We start from the raw sequence: 25,585 nt of genomic DNA, 5'->3' as shown, positions 1-25,585 counted from the left end.
GTAGAGAATGAGATGTATGTGTTACAGACACACAATAGAATTGAGAGAAGAAGAGTTATATAATGTCCATTGGTTTTGTTGTATTGCTGTGTCCAGGCACTTAAATTGGTCAGTAAGGTATGCCTTCTCCAACAGATCGGTCGTTAGTGATTTCCGGAAGTTGAGGTGGTCATTGTGTGTTGTCTTTATGGCTTTTGGTAATGTGTTCCATAGTTGTGTGCTTATATAGGAGAAGCTGGATCCGTGGATTGATTTATACTTGAGTCCTTTGCAGCTGGGGTGGTGAAGATTTAGTAAAAGGACCCCTAATCCCCCAGATTCTGTACAGCATACCTAGAGTTACAAGCAGTTCTGTACACAAATCTAGTGTATTCTATAACTACACGTATAAATTAATTGCTTTAACAAGCTGTTAAGCATTGTTAACAACTCTTAACAAGCAATAAAGAGCACTCATTGGCAAAAATGAGAATTTACGTGTGTACATTGCTAAGCGTATTCTGTAATGTACTATGCCTAAATTCTAACATGCAGGCAAAAAGGGGCATGGTTAGGGGGTGTGGAAATGGGCATTTCGTGGACATTCCAAAATCTACGTGCATTGTTATAAAATATGAGCCAGTGCACGTAAATCTAAGTGTAGGAATTTACACCAGCTTTTCACTGACTTAAATGGACGCGTGTAGATTTACTCGCATGAACTACTCCTAAACATATTCTAAATACCGTGTGTAGATTTACATGCAATATTTAGAATACGCTAAGGCATGATTGCCTAACGTGGGTTAATTTTAGACACCATGTATAGAATCTAGTCCCATTTGCACTTTTTGGGAGTATTCTAATGATTAGTGCAGTGGGCTGAGATCCTGGGAAGCCAAGTTCAATTCCTACTGCAGCTCCTTGTGACCCTGGGCAAGTCACTTAACCCTCCATTCTATATATCGTGCCTAGCGTTCTGTGTGGAAATCCAAGTGTATTCTATAATAACATGCGTAACTTAATTGGCTTAACAAGCCAATCAGCGTTTTTAACAGCACTTAACATGCAATAAGAAGCACTAATTGGCAATAATTAGAAGTTACGCACACAACTCGCTAAGCGTATTTTGTAATTCACGGTGCCTAAATTCTAATGCGCAGAGCCAAAAAGGGGCGTGGTTATAGGTGGGGAAACGGGCATTTCATGAGCATACCAAAATTTATGCACAATGTTATAGAATACGTCCCTCTGCATCGAAATCTATGCGCCAATATTTACGCCACATTTTCCTTGGTGTAAATGGACGAGTGCAGTTCCAGGAAGAAGAACTGGAGCAGACATTATGGGATCCAAAGACTCTATATTTGAGCAGTCCCAACATGGCCACTTTTTTGCCAGTTAGGCTGCATCAGGGGTACAGAACTAAAACAACCAGCCAGAGGCACACTATGCTTAGCCCTGGTAGTAAAACTGAGCATCCAAGATGGCTTCAGCACTTTCTCAATGGCAGCACATAAGCTGCTCCTTCGGGTCTGTTCAAAGAGTCTCGGGATCTCATAGCAGGGGCGTATCTGCGTGGGGCCACAGGGGCCTGGGCCCCTGCAGATTTCACCCTGGCCCCCCTCCCCGCCGTCAACCCTCCCCCGCTGCTTACTTTGGCTGACGGGGGGCCCCAACCCCCGCCAGCCGAGGTCCGACCCGAAGTCTTCATATTTCGTCTTCCTCCGCGGCCATGCTGCAAGGAAGTAACGCTGCAGTGCTAATTCGCTGAATCCAGTTCGGAGTCTGACATCGCAGCACGTTGTACGCGCGTACAACGTGCTGCGACGTCAGACTCCGAACTGGATTCAACGAAGCAGCACTGCAGCGTTACATCCTTACAGCATGGCCGCGGAGGAAGACGAAATATGAAGACTGCAGGTCGGACCTCGGCTGGCGGGGGTTGGGGCCCCCCGCCAGCAAAAGTAAGCAGCGGGGGAGGGTTGACGGCGGGGAGGGGGGTGGAGAGAGGCGGCGGCGGCGGGGGGGGGGAAGGGAGGCAAAAATGTGCCCCCCCTCTCTGGCTCTGGCCCCCCCTACCGCCGGATTCCAGATACGTCCCTGTCTCATAGTGTCTGCTCCGGTTCTTCTTCTTGCTTTGTTGCAACACACCTACCAGCTTATAATCGAACGAGAAAAACGCCCAAGTTCCGACCTAAATCGGGAGATGGGCGTTTATCTCACAAAAACGAATAAAGCGGTATAATCGAAAGCCGATTTTGGACGTTTTCAACTGCACTCCGTCGCGGATGCGGACAAAGTTGATGGGGGCGTGTCAGAGGTGTGGCGAAGGCGGAACTGGGGCGTGGTTATCTGCCGAACAGAGATGGGCGCATTTCACAGATAATGGGACAAAAGTATGCGTTTTTAGCTAGAATTTAGGGCACTTTTCCTGGACCCTGTTTTTTCACGAATAAGGCCCCAAAAAGTGCCCTAAATGACCAGATGACCACTGGAGGGAATCGGGGATGACCTCCCCTGACTCCCCCAGTGGTCACTAACCCCCTCCCACCACAAAAAATGATGTTTCACAACTTTTTATTTTCACCCTCAAATGTCATACCCACCTCCCTGGCAACAGTATGCAGGTCCCTGGAGCAGTTGTTAGGGGGTGCAGTGGACTTCAGGCAGGTGGACCCAGGCCCATCCCCCCCCTACCTGTTACAATTGTGCTGCTTAATGCTTAGTCGTCCAACCCCCCCAACCCACTGTACCCACATGTAGGTGCCCCCCTTCACTCCTTAGGGCTATAGTAATGGTGTAGACTTGTGGGCAGTGGGTTTTGAGGGGGATTTGGGGGGCTCTACACACAAGGGAAGGGTGCTATGCACCTGGGAGCTCTTTTAGCTTTTGTTCTGTTTTTGTAAAAGTGCCCCCTAGGGTGCCTGGTTGGTGTCCTGGCATGTTAGGGGGACCAGTGCACTACGACTCCTGGCCCCTCCCACGAACAAATGCCTTGGATTTATTCGTTTTTGAGCTGGGCGATTTCATTGTCCATTATCGCTGAAAAGCAAAAACGCCCAGCTCATAACTTGGCGAATAAAACATGGACGTCTAATTTTTTCGAAAATACGCTTGGGTCCGCCCCTTCACGGACCCTTTCTCGGAGATAAACGCCCATGGAGATAGGCGTTTCTGTTCGATTATGCCCCTCCTAGTGCCTCTCTTTGATTCGTTTTGTACGTAGTTCTGGGTACTGGGATATCAAGTAAGTGTATTCTATATACCGCGCCTAAATCTAGGCACCGCTTATAGAATATGCTTAGGCAGAAGTATGTTCCGATCGGATTTTCAGGTGTCAGCATGACTATAATCGTACTGGACAACACGCAATCTTCATCCCTTCCGACCCTCCACTTATACCTCATACGATCACTAACCTTGTATTTGTTATCAACCGACTGGGCAAACGCCATTGACGGTACAATGTAAGCCACATTGAGCCTGCAAATAGGTGGGAAAATGTGGGGTACAAATGCAACACATAAATAAATAAAATAAATACATATATAGAACCTGGGGAATAATGTGTACGGATTGTGAGCTCTTTGAACAGGGACTGTCTTTTCATGTATGTTGTACAGCGCTGCGTATGCCTTGTAGCGCTATAGAAGTGATAAGTAGTAGTAGTAGTAATGTAGAAGCCTGCTCTTGCAGATCAGCAACGCGGCCGCGCAGGCTTCTGTTTCTGTGAGTCTGACGTCCTGCACGTATGTGCAGGACGTCAGACTCACAGAAACAGAAGCCTGCGCGGCCGCATTGCTGATCTGCAAGGGCAGGCTTCTACATGGAATGTTGCTACTGGAGGAGTAGCCTAGTGGAACGTGGGATGTTGTTACTATTTGAGATTATGGAATGTTGCTATTACTTGAGATTCTACATGGAATGTTGCTACTATTGGAGATTCTACATGGAATGTTGCTATTCCACTAGCAACATTCCATTTTTAGATTGTGAGCTCTTTGAGCAGGGACTGTCTTTTCATGTATGTTGTACAGCGCTGCGTATGCCTTGTAGTGCTATAGAAGTGATAAGTAGTAGTGAAAATACTCTTAAATCCACAAATACTGGCAATGATTTTAGCAGCCCCTACCTGTATTTTATTTAGCTAGTGTTCTGTTCATTCAGCTTAGCAAAAGTCCCAAAGCTAAACCATTCAAAAGGGACCCATTTATTTTCCAGATGATAGACGATCCACATAGATGCAAAGGAAATGCCTACTGATCGTATGTCACAAAGAATAACAGCAAAGATTTTCTTTCTTACAAATTATAAGGATACTACATCGTCAAATGTCTGAAAAGGTCTTTCTCCTTTATTGGGAAGCTAAACCTGCTTATGACTTAAGCTACCCCAGACAGTTCTTATCTGGGCCAAAACAGCAGGGGGTCTTTATTGTTTAATTACAGCCTAACACTGCTCCATTCCTAGTCTTCTATACCAGAGTGCTGAAGTGACAGGTCTTTAACTCTCTTCTTATCTACAAAACCTATAAGCAAGCACCAAGGTAGTGAAAAGCACAGTGAATTTAATCAAAGGGAGAGAGAGAAAGAGAGAGAGAGAGAGAGAGAGAGAGAGAGAGAGAGAGAGAGTACAAGGAAGAGAACACTATTTCAGGTTTGTTTGTTTTTTTTTTGTCAATGCAGTGGCTTTTAAACAACTTTTGATAGATTAAGCATTTTCATCATAAGGGCATAATGCAATCTGTTAAGAACAGTGCAATGGATTACTTCATCTCAGTCAGAGGACCTCCGAATAGCCCAAGCACCCCATTGAACTAGGGGTAGCACACTGCATTAAGTTAAAATCCCGTATCGCTTTAATCAGCATACTATGTACGACTTTAATAATTATACAGATGGAAATAGAAAAGGGTCGCAATATTGATTTCACCTCTGTATTTAAATATCTTCAGGCATGTAGTTGTTTCTCCTTTGTTCCTTCAGTCCTTCAAGTCATTAAAGTTCATTTCTGCAAATAGTTATACTCCATTTACTGGAAAAAAAAAAAAGGCAACACTGCCCTTTCATGACCTCTCTAGTACAGCTTTGCCACTGTCCTTTGGCTCTGTGATTATATCGCTGCATACATATAATAAGTACCTAGTGAATGCTACCTGCTTCTATTCAATCTTCCCCTCCACATATGCCCCTTTCTTTGATCATACTTAAAGTCCTCCAAGTCCTGGATGCTGACTCTAACATTCCATTACTTGCCGATAATAGGCTGCTATTATTCTGTACTGTCTTTTGCTCTAAGGCTAGCACATTCTGATCAGGTGAAGAAAGAAATGAAGCCAATATCTTTGAGTGTCTCCATGTTCCAGCTTCAGTTGCGACAAGTAACCTCGGATCATTCCACAGTCTTTCAGCCATTTTGATCATTTCAAGTAGTAAGGACACATTGGCCAAACTTTCTCTTTGAAAGACCTTGATTTCTCTTCCTACATTAATGCAAAACAACAAATGTTGCTGTTGTTACCCTAACACATGCTATTTAAATGATCCCAGCAAGTACTACCAGTGTTTACCTTACGGATTACTCTGCGGTATCATCTACTTCTTTCGTGATTACCTCATAACAAACGAGCCAGTCTTCTAGTCATTTTCAAAGTCTCTACAGGTAGTCAATGGTTTCAGAAATGTCATCATAAGTTTGGCTTTGCCATGTTGATGTATGTGGTGGGAGATGCCCTTCCCATTACGATTATTTTTTTTTTATTTTTGTTTTTGTTGTTGTCCAAACCGGAGTCTAATTCAGATGCAAGGTCTGAAATTGACCCTTTCTTGGTTTGTGTCACAGTGAAAGCATACACCTCCTGGCCAAGAAATCCTGTTCCTTGATTTGCATTTATCCACAACAGGTCAAAGGCAGATGCATCAGTTCTTCCAGGGGCATGATGATGTGAGGAGAACGTTTTTTTTTTTTTTTTTTAAATCAAAACACTGCTCATTGCAGGTGGTGACATGTTATCCAGCATATCAAAGCCAGTTTCTTTTCTGTTCCCATCTCTGACTAAGTCAAACATGAACTGAGTTTTCTAAAACATTGGATATGTGTATATTTGAAGCAAAACTACAAACCTAGCTTCATCGCATTCTACCATATCAAATTAAAATGTTCATCTCGTAGCTGCAATCTTTCTAACAGGAAAGATGGTAATGGCAGGACTGCTTTTAAACTCTCTAGGCTGCCCTCTGGCAAAACAATAAAAACAGAAAAGAAATGGTTTCAAATTGCCATTTTTGGGCAGCGCCATCAGCGATTCAGCGATTTGACTCATCCTTCCTTTATGCTGGACGAACTAGTAACTCACAGTCAAATTGCAAAATGATCCCTTTTTCCCCAACCTAATTTGTTGACATCTATTTCTTCGTATTTTGTTTCCCATCATTTTTGAACACCTAGTAAAGATTATTTATTTGTTTCTGGTTGGCTCCTTTGGTGGATATTTTATCCTGACAAGTCTTACTGCGTCTCTCTGAGACTCGCAAAGAAACAATTACATCAGCTATAAGAATAGCCATACTGGGTCAGACCAACAGTATCCTGCTTCTGACAGTGGCCAATCCAGATCACAAGTACCTGGCAGAATCCCAAATAGTAGCAAAATTCCATGCTACCAATCCCAGGGCAAGCAGCGACTTTCACCATGTCAAACTCAATAATAGACTATGGACTTTTCCTCCAGAAACTTGTCCAAACATTTTTTAAACCCAGATGCTTATGTTATAGAATAGCTACAATATTTAAACTGCTTACTTTGAGATCAAATCAAAACAGGAAGTGGATGATCTGGCCACACATATCCAGTAGCCAAGCTCCCCATAAAGGGGGGGGGGGGGGGATAATTCTATACTACCCAGTACAGTAGAGAAAATGAAATGACTTGTCCAAGGTCACTCTCAAAGTGAATCTGTGATACAGCAGGGATGAAAGACATACCCCAGAATTTTCCAATTTTCTAGTTTAGCTGCACATTAAGCATCAATCTTTATTGTGCTAGTACAGGAATGGTCCATAACAGGTTCTGTGTGTAAAATAAGCCATCTCCTTTTACCGCTCAGTTTATGTAATAAATATAAAAATTCATCAAGTGTGACATGGCAGTTCACAATAGTGGAAATGAGTGATGTAAAAACTACTGGACTGTACCTATGGCCAGTCACCGAATAAATTCAAAAGCAATACAATTCAATTATCATTAGCAGTGACAGTGACTAATGATGGGAAATAAAACACAGCAAATATGATCTTTCAATGGAAGCTTGCTAAAATATCTTATTTTGGTAAATTTGCTTGCATGTGTCAGTGTTTTTTAAGTACTTTTTGAACCCTATTAGATGTACTAGGTGTTTAATGATAGACTATGAATATTACAATGTTAACTATGGTCCCTGACTTTGATCTGTGAGCTTTTACATTTTCTTTAAAGATCAAAAAAAAAGTTGATTAAAAGATTTCATTTTACCCGTAGGTGCCATTTACGATTTCAGAAAGTGAAGGTTCTGTACATCGAAGAGTTAGTAAATTATAAAATCGTCCTGAAATTTAGGAGAAAGTAAAAGTAAAGGGTTCCATGAAAATGGCTGGATTGAATATCTTTGCCTTTTAGTATCCCCAAACATGGATGCCATTCGGCGATTCAGAGTTGAAGTGCAAACACGTGTTTCGATAGACCTGCCATTTCAAGATGGAAGGACATGGCACGATAGGGCTCGGCAACCCAACGGTGTGCTTGCAACAGGAAGTGTTTGGCTGTTCTTACTTGTTCTATATGCTTCCACGGCTACAACTTTGCACCAGGCTATGATGCCAATCTGCAGGCTTTCAAACTTCCCTGTTTCAAAATAAGATTGTCTCTGTGCATGTTTCAAGAAAGAGTCATGAGCTTACACTTGACCAAAACCAAAGCAAATTATGACTACATTTTCTAGGGTCTTCCTCAGCTCAGGTTAAAGAATTTATACTAAGATTTTTCATTTGTATAATTAAACTTCTTCTCCCGAGTACCAGCAGTTCCTTCCATTTTTTTTTCCTGTGGTTACCAGTATAAAGGTTATAAAAAGCCAAACAGCCTTTACAGGTTTCTTTCAGTGTTGTGTATAGCAGGCACTTGAGTTTATCCTTATATGAAGACGTCTGCTGAAGTTGGGGAAGGGGGGGATGGGAAAGAGAGAAAGAGGAATAAGTGGCAGGATCATTTTACACAATAGCTGCTCTTAGCCAAGGATGTCCAGGTAGATTGGTGTGGCCTTGCCCAGGGCTTGAAGTATTTTATATATTTCCTTGATATTTAGCCTTTGTTGGGGTTCTCTTTGCCAGCAGCCCAGCATTATGTCATAGACTTCTTTGGGACACACACGAGGTCTTTCCAAAACACGCCCTTGAGTAATACATTCAATCACCTGAAACACAAGTTAAAAGAAGACAGTTAATCACCAAAGGATAATAGTGAAATGTAATAATCATTAAATATGACCTAAAAAGGAAAAACATTGAAATATAGATATGACCGGTTGGATTCAACTGCTATTCTTCGTCATTGATGTTGGGGGGGGGGGGGGGCTGATAGGGACTTACCTTACACCCACATTCATAAGGTTCATATAAGATATGGCAAATACATGAGCTTTTGTCAGAAATGCATGATGGGTTCGTTTCTCCCCTTCTTAAGTAACTTTATTTCCTTTGGTTATATTTTGGCTGAAATCTACCATTGAGGGGGATGCGAAGTGACATACAAGACACGGTATTGTCATGACATAGAATATGTGACATTTTAGATTGAAGGGGAACAAGTTTAGGAAGAAAAATTCTATGTAGCACAGAATGAATACTACATAGAAATAATCCAAAATGTTAAAGAAGTTTTAGTCAAAACTTGAAAGAGTAATAATTGAACAATAAAATGTAACAAGAAGTATTTCTATCAGGAAAGGTTTAACAAATGGTACATGGTAAGGGTACGTGATTTGCATCAAGTACAACTGCTTACTGAAAAAAGGGTTGGATCCTATTTTTTAAAAAGTAGTCATAATAAGTCACATTACCAAATACTGTCTGCTCAACATTCAGCCCACGGTGCTAAGCGGCGTTTAAGTCACTAATAGCGGGGCTGAACTGACCCCAGATATTCAATGCTGAGGTATTTAGAGCTCCTGGCACTGAATATCCAGGTCTAAGTGGTCACCTGAAAGTTAAATGGGCCCTGACTGACATTTTACCAGTGCCTGGTTAACTTTAGTGCATACAGACAGGACAGCCTTTTTGCTGTCCTCATTTTACTCAGTTACTTAGCTGGTTAGCAGACTGAAAATCACCGTTAACAGGCTAAATAAGCACTCTGTCAATGATCTGCCCCCACACACCCCAGCCAGTTAGCGCCAATATTCAGCGGCACTAACCGGTTAAGTGCCACTGAATATAATATACAGGGTCCCTGAGCAAGGTTTTATTGGGTAGAAATGCACAAAGAAGTAGGAAATGGAAGGAGGCTAGGCAAACCTCAGGATCAATAAGGTAAAAAAAAATGCACTGCTAAAATATATGTAAATGTCAGGCAGAACTGGATTTCTGAGCCCTTGGACCTCTGCCGAGGAGCGGCAGTGGCAGGCAAAACCACCCCCAAGCCAGGGACAAGGCAGAACAGGATTGGAACCCCAGATTGGAGTTGCAGCCAAGGCAAGCAAGCTGGAACAGGCAGAGCAGGAACAGCTAGACTTCACCTGCGCTTGACCACCATTCCCCAGGGGTTGAACTCCTGGGTGCAGGCAGCCGGCAGGACTTACCGGACAGGGCAGGAACTGGATACCAACAGGATACACAGGATCAAGAAGACACAAGGGAGGCTAGGCAGAATACTACACTAGGACTTTCAGACAAACAATACCACACTAGGTAGAAAGCAGACCGGCTCAAGAACAAGGACTGAAAGCTGCCAAGCAGCCACTAGGCAAGATACACAGACAGATTAAAGAGCAAGGACTGAAAGCTGCAAAGCAGCTACTAAGAAAGAAACACAGACAGGTAAGCGTCAGGACTGAAAGCTGCCAAGCAGCCACTTAAGAAAGAAACATATACAACCAAGAACTAGACAAGGAATACAGACCAGAAACAAGACTAGGAAATAGGCAATAAACCAAAGCTAAAGTACACACAGACTGACTAGAACTGGACAAGGAACTCAGACAAGAAACTAGACTAGGTAGAAGTGCAACAGCGCACACCAAGAAACCCAGAGAACTTAGGCGATGCAAAGGCCCTGCTGAAAGGGCCAAGTGCCTAATAAAGGCAATCAGCAGCTGAGGCTCAGCTGCAGGAATCTCAAGGCAGCTAAGGGTGAGGCTAGCTGCCAAACTTCCAACTAAGTCTGGAGGGCTAGAACATCTGGACCGGATTGGAATGAAAGTCTGGAACTTGTAGGGAGACAGCAAGACAGTCCATGGCAGCCACCGGTCCCGGCCACCAGAGGGCGAGGCGAGCACAGCCAAGGAAAACAGTCACCACCGTGACAATAAAACACTGCAAAATATCATAAAATCAATACTACAGGTTCAATATGGATAAAACAGTACACAATAACATGATATCAGTACTCAAGACTCGACACTGCACCGTGTTTCGGCGTAAAACGTGCCTGCTTCAGGAGTCTGACAATAGTTGGATGAAGATAGGACTGTACTGCTAAGTGAAAATAGCAAAGAGGTCTTTAAAAAGACCATGCATGTGTGAACCGATGCACTACGTGAAGACAATGGTATCAAAGAACAAAACTAGATACTCCAAAAGAGTTGAGGTACAGTGTCAGTGCTAATCTCCATTGCTCAAGTATCTGGTTTTGTTTTTTGATTCCACTGTCTTCATATAGCTCATCAGTTCACATATGCACGGTCTTTTTAAAGACCTCTTTGCTATTTTCACCGCGGTTGTCTTCGTGGGTCTTCTCTGTTCGGTTACCTTTTGGTTTTTATTGGGTAGGAGCTTCTCCTTCCTGGTTAAATCTTTTGAATATCAGGCAGTATATTTCCATAATAAAAATCTCAGTTATAACATCCCATTGGATATTCAGTCTCTACTATTGTCATTAAAATGTCAAGATCTCAACAAATAGCTTGGAGTGACGTAAAATAGACTAGAATTCTATTACAAATATCCTGTAGTATTAACAAGTTCAAGCATGAAATTCCTATGGACTTTTCCACTTCCTATACCTCTAGAAGCCTTTACAACTCAGATAAACTTTTGATGGTGTTCATCCCAGATCAGAAAGTTTTTATTGTAAAAGCTGTGAAATGCCAACTACACTGTCATACTATAACATCCAGCAGACTACAGTAAACCATTATCAACTAGATTCTATATATCATGACTAAAACACTGGTGCAAAAATGAACTATGCCTAGGAGTATGCTACAATGGACATCTGTTTATGCCAACGGAGAGATTACTACAGGAGCCTTATCGCCACTGTGCAGTTTTTCACCTTAAAATATACGCTCGTTTTTTGAGATACGTATCACGTCTACGCTGCTTTGACTGATCGTTTTCAGCAATTTTATAAGATTCAACTTACATCTAAAGCTTTGGACTTACATATTTTACATATGTTACAATTTAATTCTGACCCCTGAGGCAGGCGTTGTTTAAAGCCGAAACATGGTCCGTATCGGGTCATCTGTCAATAAAGGACTCCCGTAGTCTCAATCTTGAAGGCCCAGTATTGCTTTTGTTTGTATAGAATATGCTTAGACAGTTCTGCAATTAAATTCTAATTAATACCAATTAATGTCAATAATTGCTTGTTAAGTGGCAATTATCAGCACTGATTGGCTTGCAAACTAATTAAGTTGCACACACAAATTCAGAATATGACTGCACTTGCACATGGAACTTAAGTCATGCTATAAGGAATCCAGGGGTATATGTATTAACATGGTACAACATGTTACCAGTACCAAGGTACATTTTCACTCTATAGGACCCCTTAATTCTACGTAGTGCACCAAACGTTAGGCGCCAATTCATAAGTACATAAGTAGTGCCATACTGGGAAAGACCAAAGGTCCATCTAGCCCAGCATCCTGTCACCGACAGTGGCCAATCCAGGTCAAGGGCACCTGGCACGCTCCCCAAACGTAAAAACATTCCAGACAAGTTATACCTAAAAATGAGGAATTTTTCCAGTCCATTTAATAGCGGTCTATGGACTTGTCCTTTAGGAATCTATCTAACCCCTTTTTAAACTCCGTCAAGCTAACCGCCCGTACCACGTTCTCCGGCAATGAATTCCAGAGTCTAATTACACGTTGGGTGAAGAAAAATTTTCTCCGATTCGTTTTAAATTTACCACACTGTAGCTTCAACTCATGCCCTCTAGTCCTAGTATTTTTGGATAGCGTGAACAGTCGCTTCACATCCACCCGATCCATTCCACTCATTATTTTATACACTTCTATCATATCTCCCCTCAGCCGTCTCTTCTCCAAGCTGAAAAGCCCTAGCCTTCTCAGCCTCTCTTCATAGGAAAGTCGTCCCATCCCCACTATCATTTTCGTCGCCCTTCGCTGTACCTTTTCCAATTCTACTATATCTTTTTTGAGATACGGAGACCAGTACTGAACACAATACTCCAGGTGCGGTCGCACCATGGAGCGATACAACGGCATTATAACATCCGCACACCTGGACTCCATACCCTTCTTAATAACACCCAACATTCTATTCGCTTTCCTAGCCGCAGCAGCACACTGAGCAGAAGGTTTCAGCGTATCATCGACGACGACACCCAGATCCCTTTCTTGATCCGTAACTCCTAACGCGGAACCTTGCAAGACGTAGCTATAATTCGGGTTCCTCTTACCCACATGCATCACTTTGCACTTGTCAACATTGAACTTCATCTGCCACTTGCACGCCCATTCTCCCAGTCTCGCAAGGTCCTCCTGTAATCGTTCACATTCCTCCTGCGACTTGACGACCCTGAATAATTTTGTGTCATCGGCGAATTTAATTACCTCACTAGTTATTCCCATCTCTAGGTCATTTATAAATACATTAAAAAGCAACGGACCCAGCACAGACCCCTGCGGGACCCCACTAACTACCCTCCTCCACTGAGAATACTGGCCACGCAATCCTACTCTCTGCTTCCTATCTTTCAACCAGTTCTTAATCCATAATAATACCCTACCTCCGATTCCATGACTCTGCAATTTCTTCAGGAGTCTTTCGTGCGGCACTTTGTCAAACGCCTTCTGAAAATCCAGATATACAATATCAACCGGCTCCCCATTGTCCACATGTTTGCTTACCCCCTCAAAAAAATGCATTAGATTGGTGAGGCAAGACTTCCCTTCACTAAATCCGTGCTGACTTTGTCTCATCAGTCCATGTTTTTGTATATGCTCTGCAATTTTATTCTTAATAATAGCCTCCACCATCTTGCCCGGCACCGACGTCAGACTCACCGGTCTATAATTTCCCGGATCTCCTCTGGAACCTTTCTTAAAAATCGGAGTAACATTGGCTACCCTCCAGTCTTCCGGTATTACACTCGATTTTAGGGACAGATTGCATATTTCTAACAGTAGCTCCGCAAGTTCATTTTTTAGTTCTATTAATACTCTGGGATGAATACCATCAGGTCCCGGTGATTTACTACTCTTCAGCTTGCTGAACTGACCCATTACATCCTCCAAGGTTACAGAGAATTTGTTTAGTTTCTCCGACTCCCCCGCTTCAAATATTCTTTCCGGCACCGGTGTCCCCCCCAAATCCTCCTCGGTGAAGACCGAAGCAAAGAATTCATTTAATTTCTCCGCTACGGCTTTGTCCTCCTTGATCGCCCCTTTAACACCATTTTCGTCCAGCGGCCCAACCGACTCTTTGGCCGGTTTCCTGCTTTTAATGTATCTAAAAAAGTTTTTACTATGTATTTTTGCTTCCAACGCTAATTTCTTCTCAAAGTCCTTTTTTGCCCTCCTTATCTCCGCTTTGCATTTGGCTTGGCATTCCTTATGATCTATCCTGTTACTTTCAGTTGGTTCTCTTCTCCACTTTCTGAAGGATTGTTTTTTGGCTCTAATGATTTCCTTTATCTTACTGTTTAGCCACGCCGGCTGACGTTTAGTCTTTTTTCCCTTTTTTCTAATACGTGGAATATATTTGTCCTGAACCTCCAGGATGGTGTTTTTAAACAGCATCCACGCCTGATGCAAGTTTTTTACTCTGCGAGCTGCTCCTTTCAGTCTTTTTTTCACCATTTTTCTCATTTTGTCGTAATCACCCTTTCTATAGTTAAACGCTAGCGTACTTGATTTCCTAGTTTCACTTCCTTCAATGCCAATATCAAAACCGATCATATTATGATCACTGTTATCAACACATAACTTCCGTGCTAACACAGAAGTTATGTACCAAATTGGGGAAAAATGGCAGTAGATTCTTAATGCTTTAGCATGTAATTGTAATGGAGATTGCAGAAGGGCGGGCCATAGATGGTTGCACACGTACACACAAAACATATATCACCTGACATTCAGACAATGGCAGATAGCTGGGCTGTCTCCCCTGATCTGCGCTAAACCCGGATATTCAATGCTGGGCTGTTTCCGGTGACCGGCATTGAATATCTGGTTTATTTATTTATTTATTTATTATTACATTTGTACCCCGCGCTTTCCCACTCAAAGCAGGTTCAATGCGGCTAGCAGGGCCATCTTACAGGCCTAGTATAGGAAGGAATATACACTTAATACATGCCTTTTTTTAAAATACTGGACAAGTTGTCCATTATTTCAATTTGCGGAACAAAAATATTCAGGTCAATATTGATACCCAGTAGTGACTATGTTTTTTTTTAATTAAAAATTGGGGGGGCGGGGGCTGATATTCATACCGTGGGAGGTAGTCTGACTAACTCCTGCGGTTGGTGGTGAACCTGGAAAATCATTGCTGGGCCGTATTTATGCGGTCTATCTGGCCACTAAACATAGTCTGTCAGCCGGTGAATATTGGCGCTAACCGGCTATATTGTGCAACATAGCTGATGACCGGGCTAGTCGTTAAGTGCTAATATTCATCCAGGTATCTCTCAATTTTATATTCACTTACTTAGTTTGACATATTATGGTATTTTAGAATTGGTATTTATGTTCTTCTTATTATTTATATTAATGATTGTTTATTTAATATTATTAATCAATGTTAAATAATACGTTTTGTTTTATTTGTTGTCAGTTACTTTAGCCCTTGCGTGGGCGAAACATGACCAGTTTCGGTCTTTTATGTGGACCTCACTTGAATGCAGTATTTCTCAAATGACCTTTTCCTATGTGATCTGCTTATTTCGTACCACTATAATAAAAGTGAGTCAGGTATAGCGCAATGAAGACATTATGACATCTCTGATGAGACTGACTCTTAGGCATTGGTGGAATGAGGCATTAATGACATCACAATATCAGCTCTGGTTACCAGAGACTGAAACTCTTCACACTAAGAGGCATGGTTATCAATGTGGGCTACAGTTAAGATGGGTTATTTTACCACTAACTTCTACTATTTATGTAATGAGACCTAGTTGCTAATAACTGGTGTTAACAGTAAAATAACACATCTTAACAGAAGCCCAGGTTGATAATTTTTCCCCTTAATTAATGAAAAGAGAAATCTCTCTAGAAATCAAAATCACTGTTATATGTAATAAAAGTGAGCCAAGTAAAGGGCAATTGAGCCATTGTGAAATCACTAATGAGGTTGGCTCTTAGGCATTGGCAGCAGTGGCGTTCCTAGCCTCGATGACACCCGGTGCAGCGCCCCCCCCCCCCCGTGAAATGACACCTCCCCCCCGGCGAAATGACACACCCCCAGGTGCACACCGCTGGGGGGGGGTGCCACGGCGTGCGCCTGTGGGCTCCGAGTTCGCTACGCTAACTTCGCTGGTTTGCTGCAGCTCCCTCTGCCACAGAACAGGAAGTAACCTGTTCCGGGGCAGAGGGAGGGAGCTGCAGCGAACCAGCGAAGTTAGCGTAGCGAACTCGGAGCCCACAGGCGCGCCGCAGCACCCCCCAGCGGCATGCACCTGGGGCAGGCCGCCCCCACCGCCCCCCCTTGGTACGCCACTGATTGGCAGAATGAGGTATTATGACATCACAATATCAGTTCTGGTTATCAGAGAGTAAAACTCTTCACACTAAGGGAGGAAGATACCAACATGGGCAACCTTTAAGAGGTGTTGTTTTAGCACTAATTCATCCTATTTTAGCACAGGTCCCTAGTTACTAATAACTTGGAGTAACAGTAAACTAACATGCATTAATGGTAGCCCACATTTATAACTTCCTCCCCCCCTTAGGCAGAATTTTGGCATTTACATGCGTATGTATACACAGTGTAATCACCACGTAATTGTTAGCATGTACTTTATTTATTTATTTTTTAATTTATTTATTGCAATTGTATCCCACATTTTCCTAACTCTTTGCAGGCTCAATGTGGCTTATAATGTGCCTTATTAGTAGATAGTAGATTTGGTGATAACAGTTAGTTTTACATAAAGAATAGCATAATCGAAATTTAAACAAGTAAATATAAGTAGTAAACAGTACTGACAATAGGTAAGGTGGAGATGCCATAGAAATTAATGTAATAGAAATTTAAACAAGCGGATCTAAGCAAAAATATTGTTGATAATAGGTAGGTTGCGATGTATTACATTTATAGTTGCTGCTTTTATTGGTATGCTTTGTTGAATAGGTGGGTCTTCAGGGATCTACGAAAGTTAGTTAGTTCATAAATAGTTTTTAAGTTGAGCGGCAATGCGTTCCATAACTGTGTACTCAGGTAAGAGAAGTTTGACGCATGCATTAGTTTGTATTTTAGGCCTTTACAACTGGGGAAGTGAAGATTAAGGAATGTGCGGGATGACTTTTTAGCATTCCTGGGTGGCAGGTCTACCAGATCTGACGTAGGCTGGGGCATTTCCATGGATGATTTTTTTTTGTTACATTTGTACCCCGCGCTTTCCCACTCATGGCAGGCTCAATGCGGCTTACATGTTGTATACAGGTACTTATTTGTACCTGGGGCAATGGAGGGTTAAGTGACTTGCCCAGAGTCACAAGGAGCTGCCTGTGCCTGAAGTGGGAATCAAACTCAGTTCCTCAGTTCCCCAGGACCAAGGTCCACCACCCTAACCACTAGGCCACTCCTCCACTCTTTATGAACTAGAGAGAATACCTTGAACGTGATGCGTTCTTTATAAGTACATAAGTACATAAGTAGTGCCATACTGGGAAAGACCAAAGGTCCATCTAGCCCAGCATCCTGTCACCGACAGTGGCCAATCCAGGTCAAGGGCACCTGGCACGCTCCCCAAACGTAAAAACATTCCAGACAAGTTATACCTAAAAATGAGGAATTTTTCCAGTCCATTTAATAGCGGTCTATGGACTTGTCCTTTAGGAATCTATCTAACCCCTTTTTAAACTCCGTCAAGCTAACCGCCCGTACCACGTTCTCCGGCAATGAATTCCAGAGTCTAATTACACGTTGGGTGAAGAAGAATTTTCTCCGATTCGTTTTAAATTTACCACACTGTAGCTTCAACTCATGCCCTCTAGTCCTAGTATTTTTGGATAGCGTGAACAGTCGCTTCACATCCACCCGATCCATTCCACTCATTATTTTATACACTTCTATCATATCTCCCCTCAGCCGTCTCTTCTCCAAGCTGAAAAGCCCTAGCCTTCTCAGCCTCTCTTCATAGGAAAGTCGTCCCATCCCCACTATCATTTTCGTCGCCCTTCGCTGTACCTTTTCCAATTCTACTATATCTTTTTTGAGATACGGAGACCAGTACTGAACACAATACTCCAGGTGCGGTCGCACCATGGAGCGATACAACGGCATTATAACATCCGCACACCTGGACTCCATACCCTTCTTAATAACACCCAACATTCCATTCGCTTTCCTAGCCGCAGCAGCACACTGAGCAGAAGGTTTCAGCGTATCATCGACGACGACACCCAGATCCCTTTCTTGATCCGTAACTCCTAACGCGGAACCTTGCAAGACGTAGCTATAATTCGGGTTCCTCTTACCCACATGCATCACTTTGCACTTGTCAACATTGAACTTCATCTGCCACTTGCACGCCCATTCTCCCAGTCTCGCAAGGTCCTCCTGTAATCGTTCACATTCCTCCTGCGACTTGACGACCCTGAATAATTTTGTGTCATCGGCGAATTTAATTACCTCACTAGTTATTCCCATCTCTAGGTCATTTATAAATACATTAAAAAGCAACGGACCCAGCACAGACCCCTGCGGGACCCCACTAACTACCCTCCTCCACTGAGAATACTGGCCACGCAATCCTACTCTCTGCTTCCTATCTTTCAACCAGTTCTTAATCCATAATAATACCCTACCTCCGATTCCATGACTCTGCAATTTCTTCAGGAGTCTTTCGTGCGGCACTTTGTCAAACGCCTTCTGAAAATCCAGATATACAATATCAACCGGCTCCCCATTGTCCACATGTTTGCTTACCCCCTCAAAAAAATGCATTAGATTGGTGAGGCAAGACTTCCCTTCACTAAATCCGTGCTGACTTTGTCTCATCAGTCCATGTTTTTGTATATGCTCTGCAATTTTATTCTTAATAATAGCCTCCACCATCTTGCCCGGCACCGACGTCAGACTCACCGGTCTATAATTTCCCGGATCTCCTCTGGAACCTTTCTTAAAAATCGGAGTAACATTGGCTACCCTCCAGTCTTCCGGTATTACACTCGATTTTAGGGACAGATTGCATATTTCTAACAGTAGCTCCGCAAGTTCATTTTTTAGTTCTATTAATACTCTGGGATGAATACCATCAGGTCCCGGTGATTTACTACTCTTCAGCTTGCTGAACTGACCCATTACATCCTCCAAGGTTACAGAGAATTTGTTTAGTTTCTCCGACTCCCCCGCTTCAAATATTCTTTCCGGCACCGGTGTCCCCCCCAAATCCTCCTCGGTGAAGACCGAAGCAAAGAATTCATTTAATTTCTCCGCTACGGCTTTGTCCTCCTTGATCGCCCCTTTAACACCATTTTCGTCCAGCGGCCCAACCGACTCTTTGGCCGGTTTCCTGCTTTTAATGTATCTAAAAAGTTTTTACTATGTATTTTTGCTTCCAACGCTAATTTCTTCTCAAAGTCCTTTTTTGCCCTCCTTATCTCCGCTTTGCATTTGGCTTGGCATTCCTTATGATCTATCCTGTTACTTTCAGTTGGTTCTCTTCTCCACTTTCTGAAGGATTGTTTTTTGGCTCTAATGATTTCCTTTATCTTACTGTTTAGCCACGCCGGCTGACGTTTAGTCTTTTTTCCCTTTTTCCTAATACGTGGAATATATTTGTCCTGAACCTCCAGGATGGTGTTTTTAAACAGCATCCACGCCTGATGCAAGTTTTTTACTCTGCGAGCTGCTCCTTTCAGTCTTTTTTTCACCATTTTTCTCATTTTGTCGTAATCACCTTTTCTATAGTTAAACGCTAGCGTACTTGATTTCCTAGTTTCACTTCCTTCAATGCCAATATCAAAACCGATCATATTATGATCACTGTTATCAAGCGGCCCTCGTATCGTTACCCCCTGCACTAGATCATGAGCACCACTAAGGACTAAGTCTAGTATTTTTCCTTCTCTTGTCGGCTCCTGAACTAGCTGTTCCATGAAGCTGTCCTTGATTTCATCAAGAAATCTTATGTCCCTTGCGTGTACAGATGTTACATTACCCCAGTCTATATGCGGGTAATTGAAATCCCCCATTATTATTGTGTTGCCCAGTTTGTTTGCGTCCCTGATTTCCTTTAACATTTCCGCATCCGTCTGTTCGTCCTGGCCAGGCGGACGGTAGTACACTCCTATCACTATCCTTTTCCCCTTTGCACATGGAATTTCAATCCACAGTGATTCCAAGGAGTGTTTTGCTTCCTGCAGAATTTTCAATCTATTTGATTCAAGGCTCTCGTTAATATACAATGCTACCCCTCCACCAATCCGATTCACCCTATCACTACGATATAATTTGTACCCCGGTATGACAGTGTCCCACTGGTTATCCTCCTTCCACCAGGTCTCAGAGATGCCTATTATATCTAATTTTTCATTTAGTGCAATATATTCTAACTCCCCCATCTTATTTCTTAGGCTCCTGGCATTCGCATATAGACATTTCAAACTATGTTTGTTGTTCCTAAGTACATCATGCTTAGTACTTGACAGTATTAATTGGCAATCTTTTGTCTGATTTTTATTGTTATTTAAAGATACCCGATCTACTACAATCTCTTTTGCAACCTCACTATCAGGATACTCTATCTTCCCTGTTATGGTGATATCTTTGAAAGATACCTTATCCCGAACCATGCTCTTTTGAGCGACTGTCGGCCTTCCCCCCATTTCTAGTTTAAAAGCTGCTCTATCTCCTTCTTAAACGCCGATGCCAGCAGCCTGGTCCCACTCTGGTTAAGATGGAGCCCATCCTTTCGGAATAGGCTCCCCCTTCCCCAGAATGTTGCCCAGTTCCTAACAAATCTAAAGCCCTCCTCCCTGCACCATCGTCTCATCCACGCATTGAGACTCTGGAGCTCTGCCTGTCTCTTGGGCCCTGCGCGTGGCACAGGTAGCATTTCAGAAAATGCTACCCTGGAGGATCTGGATTTCAGCTTTCTACCTAAGAGCCTAAATTTTGCTTCCAGAACCTCTCTCCCACATTTTCCTATGTCATTGGTACCCACATGTACCAAGACAGCGGACTCCTCCCCAGCACTATCTAGAATCCTATCTAGGTGACACGTGAGGTCCGCCACCTTCGCACCAGGCAGGCATGTCACCAGGCGATCCTCACGTCCACCAGCCACCCAGCTATCTATATGCCTAATGATCGAATCACCAAGTACAACAGCTGTCCTAACCTTTCCCTCCCGGGCAACATTTGGAGATATATCCTCGGTGCGAAAGGATAATACATCCCCTGGTGGGCAGGTCCTGGCTACAGGAGTACTTCCTACTTCACCAGGGTGATGCTCTCCTTCTAGGAGACCTCCCTCCTCCAAGGTAGCACAGGGGCTACCTGACTGGAGGTGGGACTTCTCTACAACATCCCTGTAGGTCTCCTCTATGTACCTCTCTGTCTCCCTCAGCTCCATCAAGTCTGCTACTCTAGCCTCAAGGGAACGGACACGTTCTCTGAGAGCTAGGAGCTCTTTGCATCGGGCACACACATATGACACCTCACCAATTGGGAGATAATCATACATGTGACACTCAACGCAAAAGACTGGATAGCACCCCTCTCGCTGCTGGACTGCTGACTCCATCTTAGTGTTTTTTGAGTTTTTCCGTAATTTAAAACTTGCTAAAGTATTAAGGATATCAGCCTATCACTAGTTCCTCCTTTAAACCCCAATCTTCAAGTTCCGAAAGCACAAGCAAAATTTGTTCACTTACCAGAGAAATATCCTCTTCTCCCAGAACTTATTAGAAGGAAAGCTGGGCACCTCTCAACCAAGAAAAGGCTTACCAGGGGTTAGGCCGAAGCCAGCATTCCTCCCCCTGAGGGTCACCTGATCCTGGCTAAGAAGTACCTGGTAGCTCTGGGTAGGTGGAGCGAAAGCCCTGGGTAACTGTGGCGAAGGCCCTGGGAAGGTCGGGGTGGATTTGGGAGTCACCCCGGATGCAGCTGTGAGGATATGCAGAACGCTGCAAGTCCTCCACAGCACCTGGTAGGAGCACTGTGCACCTTGAGCAGAGGCCCCGAGTGGATCGGAACGGACCTGGGAGTCACTCTGGCGAAGGCTCCGAGGATATGCAGATGAGCTGCAAGTCCTCCACGGCACCTGAGAAGGCAACCGGTGGGAGAGCTGGGCACCTCTCAACCAAGAAAAGGCTTACCAGGGGTTAGGCCGAAGCCAGCATTCCTCCCCCTGAGGGTCACCTGATCCTGGCTAAGAAGTACCTGGTAGCCAGTGTAATTTCTCCCTCAGGGGCTTAGCACTTTCATATTTTGTTTTTCCGTAAATGAGTCTAGCTGCAGTGTTCTGGGCAGTTTGCAGTCTCTTGATGATTTGCTCTTTACAGCCAGCGTAGGGTGCATTGCAGTAATCTAAGTGACTAAGCACTAATGATTGTACCAGGTTACGAAAGATGGTCCTTGAGAAGAAAGGTCTTATCCGTTTTAGTTTCCACATTGAATAGAACATCTTTTTAGTTGTATTTTTCACATGACTTTCAAGTGTAAGATGTCGATCGATGGTAACTCCAAGAATTTTCAGTGTGTCCGATACGGGAAAGGATAGTTTTGGTGTGTTTATGGTGGTGAATTTGTTCGTGTTATGTTGTGAGGTGAGTATAAGGCATTGCGTTTTTTCTGCGTTAAGTTTCAGCTGAAATGCATCCGCCCATGAATGCATGATATGGAAACCTTGATTGATGTCATTGGTAATTTCTGTTAAATCGTGTTTAAACGGGATGTAGATCGTTACGTCATCTGCGTATATGTATGGATTGAGGTTTTGGTTGGATAATAGTTTGGCCAAGGGTGTCATCATTAGGTTGAAGAGAGTCAGCGAGAGGGGGGATCCTTGGGGAACTCCACATTCAGGTGTCCATGGGTCTGAGGTGGTCGAGTTAGATATCACTTGATAAGATCATGTGGTTAGGAAGCCTTTGAACCACTTGAGGACGTTGCCTCCAATTCCGAAGTATTCAGGATGTATAGTAAAATTCCATGATCAACCATATCTAAAGCGTTGGACATAACGAATTGTAGAAGAATTATGTTGTAACAAGTTGCGATCAGTTGTTTAAATTTAGTCATGAGAGTAACTAATACTGTTTCGGTGCTGTGGTTAGACCAGAATCCTGATTGGGAGTTGTGCAGTATGGAGAATTTATTTAAGTAGTCGGTGAGTTGAGTGGTCACCATTCCTTCTGTTAATTTGGTTATCAGAGGAATAGATGCTACTGGGTGGTAGTTGGTTAAGTCGCTTGTGCTTTTTTTTGCATCTTTGGGTATAGGGGTGCGTAGAATATTTCCTTTATCCATTGGGAAGAGTCCGTTTTGTAGCATATAGTTCAGGTGCTCCATGAGGTCTGCTATGAATTGTTGAGGGGCAGTCTTTATTAGGTTGTTACGACATATGTTAGAAATGTTCCCTTATCGGCTGTAGATAAATGTATAAGTCCTTTTCAATCTGTACACAACTAGAGGTCTCTCTTTCCAATGAATGGGTTAATTGGTTGCCATTAGCACTTGAGAAAAGTATGATTAGGACTACGCAATGATTACAATTTTTTAATGGTGTATTTGAAACTGATTCCCTCCTCCCCACCTTTGCTGATAAATGAAGTTAAAAGCACTCTAATGCCAGCAGTTTGAAAGCTGACGCCGCACAGCCCTGCTCGTCTTTGAGGTTTTACTTCTCTGTACGATTTCAGATTCTGCAGCTATCTAGTCCAGAACAGCAGCTCTAATGGAAGTCAGCACTGGCTCATTCCATGTTCTGTGCTCTCTAAAAATGTGCCTAACTTGACAGAACTTTGCCTTCGGAGTTTAAGTGGCTACGAAACTTTCTAATTTCCAAAGACTAAAAATACACAAGTGACTTCCTACCCAGGTATTTGAGGTAATTTAATTGGGGCAGTTTAAATGTATTTCACAAGAATCACAGGAGCTTGCTGTGTACTTTCACACAGTTAATGCAAGTCAAACGTAAAATGTTCTCCTTAAATGAGACTTTAGGATCACAGCTTCATCAATTAGGATTCAACATCACACCAGTCAGCACAGGATACAGATTCTGCTTTCCAAGCAGAAATGAACATATGCACCACATTGAGAATATGTGGTGAGAAAACTCATGTTCTTGAATCAACAATAAAGGAAAAGCAGCCAGAAAGGGTAAAGAAACTCAGTTCATGAGGTCTCTCAATGCAATATCAATGGGGGTTTTTTTTTCTGAATTACGTAAGAACATACTTATTGCTATATTGGGTCAGACCAAAGATTCATGAAGCCCAGTATCCTGTTTCCAACAGTGGCCAATCGAGGTCACAAGTATCTGGCAAGATTCCAAAACAGTACAATACATTTTATGCTGCTTATCCTAGAAATAAGTAGTGGATTTTCCCCAAGTCCATTTTAATAATGGTCTATGGACACTGTGGGGTCATTTTACTAAGGTGCACTGAAAAATGGCCTGCGGTAGTGTAGACACACGTTTTGGGTGCGCGCGGAATCATTTTTCAGTGCACCTGCAAAAAAGGCCCGTTTTTAGCTTTTGCCAAAAATGGACGTGTGGCAAAATGAAAATTGCCGCACGCCCATTTTGGGTCTGAGACCTTCCCACCAGCCATTGATCTAGTGGTAAAGTCTTATGTAGTAACCAGGCGATAATGACCTACGCACATCAAATGCCACTTGGCACGCATAGCTGATGCATGCCAGAAAATAAAAAATATTTTTTGGATGTGCATAGCAGATGCGCGCCAAAATGAAATTACCGCCAGAGCCATGCGGTAGCCAGGTTGTAACTTCAAATTGGTGTGCATTGGGCATTTGTAGGCGCGTACCCGACTTAGTAAAAGGGCTCTTATGTTTCAGTCTTTCTTTCCAAAATCGTTCATTCCTGACTTACAGAGCCAAACCAACAGAACTGCTAACCTCCTTGATTTGTAGCAGATTCTCCAAGAATACATGAATTATCCTTATTCATTTTAAAATCAACTTTTCCTCAGAACATTATAGACTATCTCCAGTAGTAGAGTGTTACATTACATTACGAGACATTTATACCTCACACGTATCTACTGAGTTCAGTGTGGCTTACAAATCAAAAGAGTATGAATCTTTCATCAGTTTGAACTCTTTAAGGATAACATTTCAAAGAACTACTCTCTTTCAGCTCTACAGAAAACAGGTCCTTTTTCTAGCTCATTGTTTTCCGACTTGCCTAAGTCAACTTTATAGATTTTTGCATAGCATGCAAATCACAAGGAAGCAAAGAATTTCACAGTATTGGGAAAACATGTTATTTCTGGTCTGTTATCAAAAAGTAAACAAATGTGCCCAAAGTCTGTCATTATATTGCATTCACATATCTGTGATGATGAGAGCCATCACAGCTGAGTGAGAGGGGAATGATGAGCCTTGAATGAAAATGTATTAGGAAGAGTACACTGAAGACAAGAAGGCAGAGTGCCTTTATCTTTATGAATAATAATGGCCCAGCTTTTCAAATAAGTCATCGGCTCTGACATGCACATGTGAGGCATAATTTTATAAATGGGTTTTCTGCATGCAAAGCCAGTTTTGCACAATGGAAGAGACCTTCTATAAAATTATTCAGCCAGACGTGCACAGGAAAAATCTGCAAACTGAAAGATCCCTTGTACTTTTAGGGAGCCTTGTACTAAAGGGTTGGCAAGGCAATAGGCTTATCGCACGCCATTCTGGAATTACTACAGCTGCCCAACAGTAATTCCACCCCAAGGGGGCACCATTA

General features: G+C 42.9%; 1 protein-coding gene across 3 annotated transcripts in view; it reads right to left on the bottom strand.

Annotated features, from left to right (window-relative positions):
- Positions 1 to 6,706: 6,706 nt before the first annotated feature.
- Positions 6,707 to 25,585, bottom strand: part of NTRK3 (neurotrophic receptor tyrosine kinase 3) — a 1,282,719-nt gene continuing 1,263,840 nt past the window's right edge. For all 3 annotated transcript variants that reach the window (XM_030189707.1, XM_030189709.1, XM_030189708.1), the window contains one exon: positions 6,707 to 8,429. In XM_030189707.1, coding sequence (XP_030045567.1) covers positions 8,244 to 8,429 — 186 coding nt within the window. In that variant the 3' untranslated portion in view covers positions 6,707 to 8,243. The remainder of the gene's footprint in view (positions 8,430 to 25,585) is intronic.

This window comes from Microcaecilia unicolor, chromosome 1 (genome assembly GCF_901765095.1).
Source record: "Microcaecilia unicolor chromosome 1, aMicUni1.1, whole genome shotgun sequence".
In the NCBI taxonomy this organism is placed as follows: Eukaryota; Metazoa; Chordata; class Amphibia; order Gymnophiona; family Siphonopidae; genus Microcaecilia; species Microcaecilia unicolor.
This window is presented reverse-complemented; position numbering and strand designations above follow the sequence as displayed.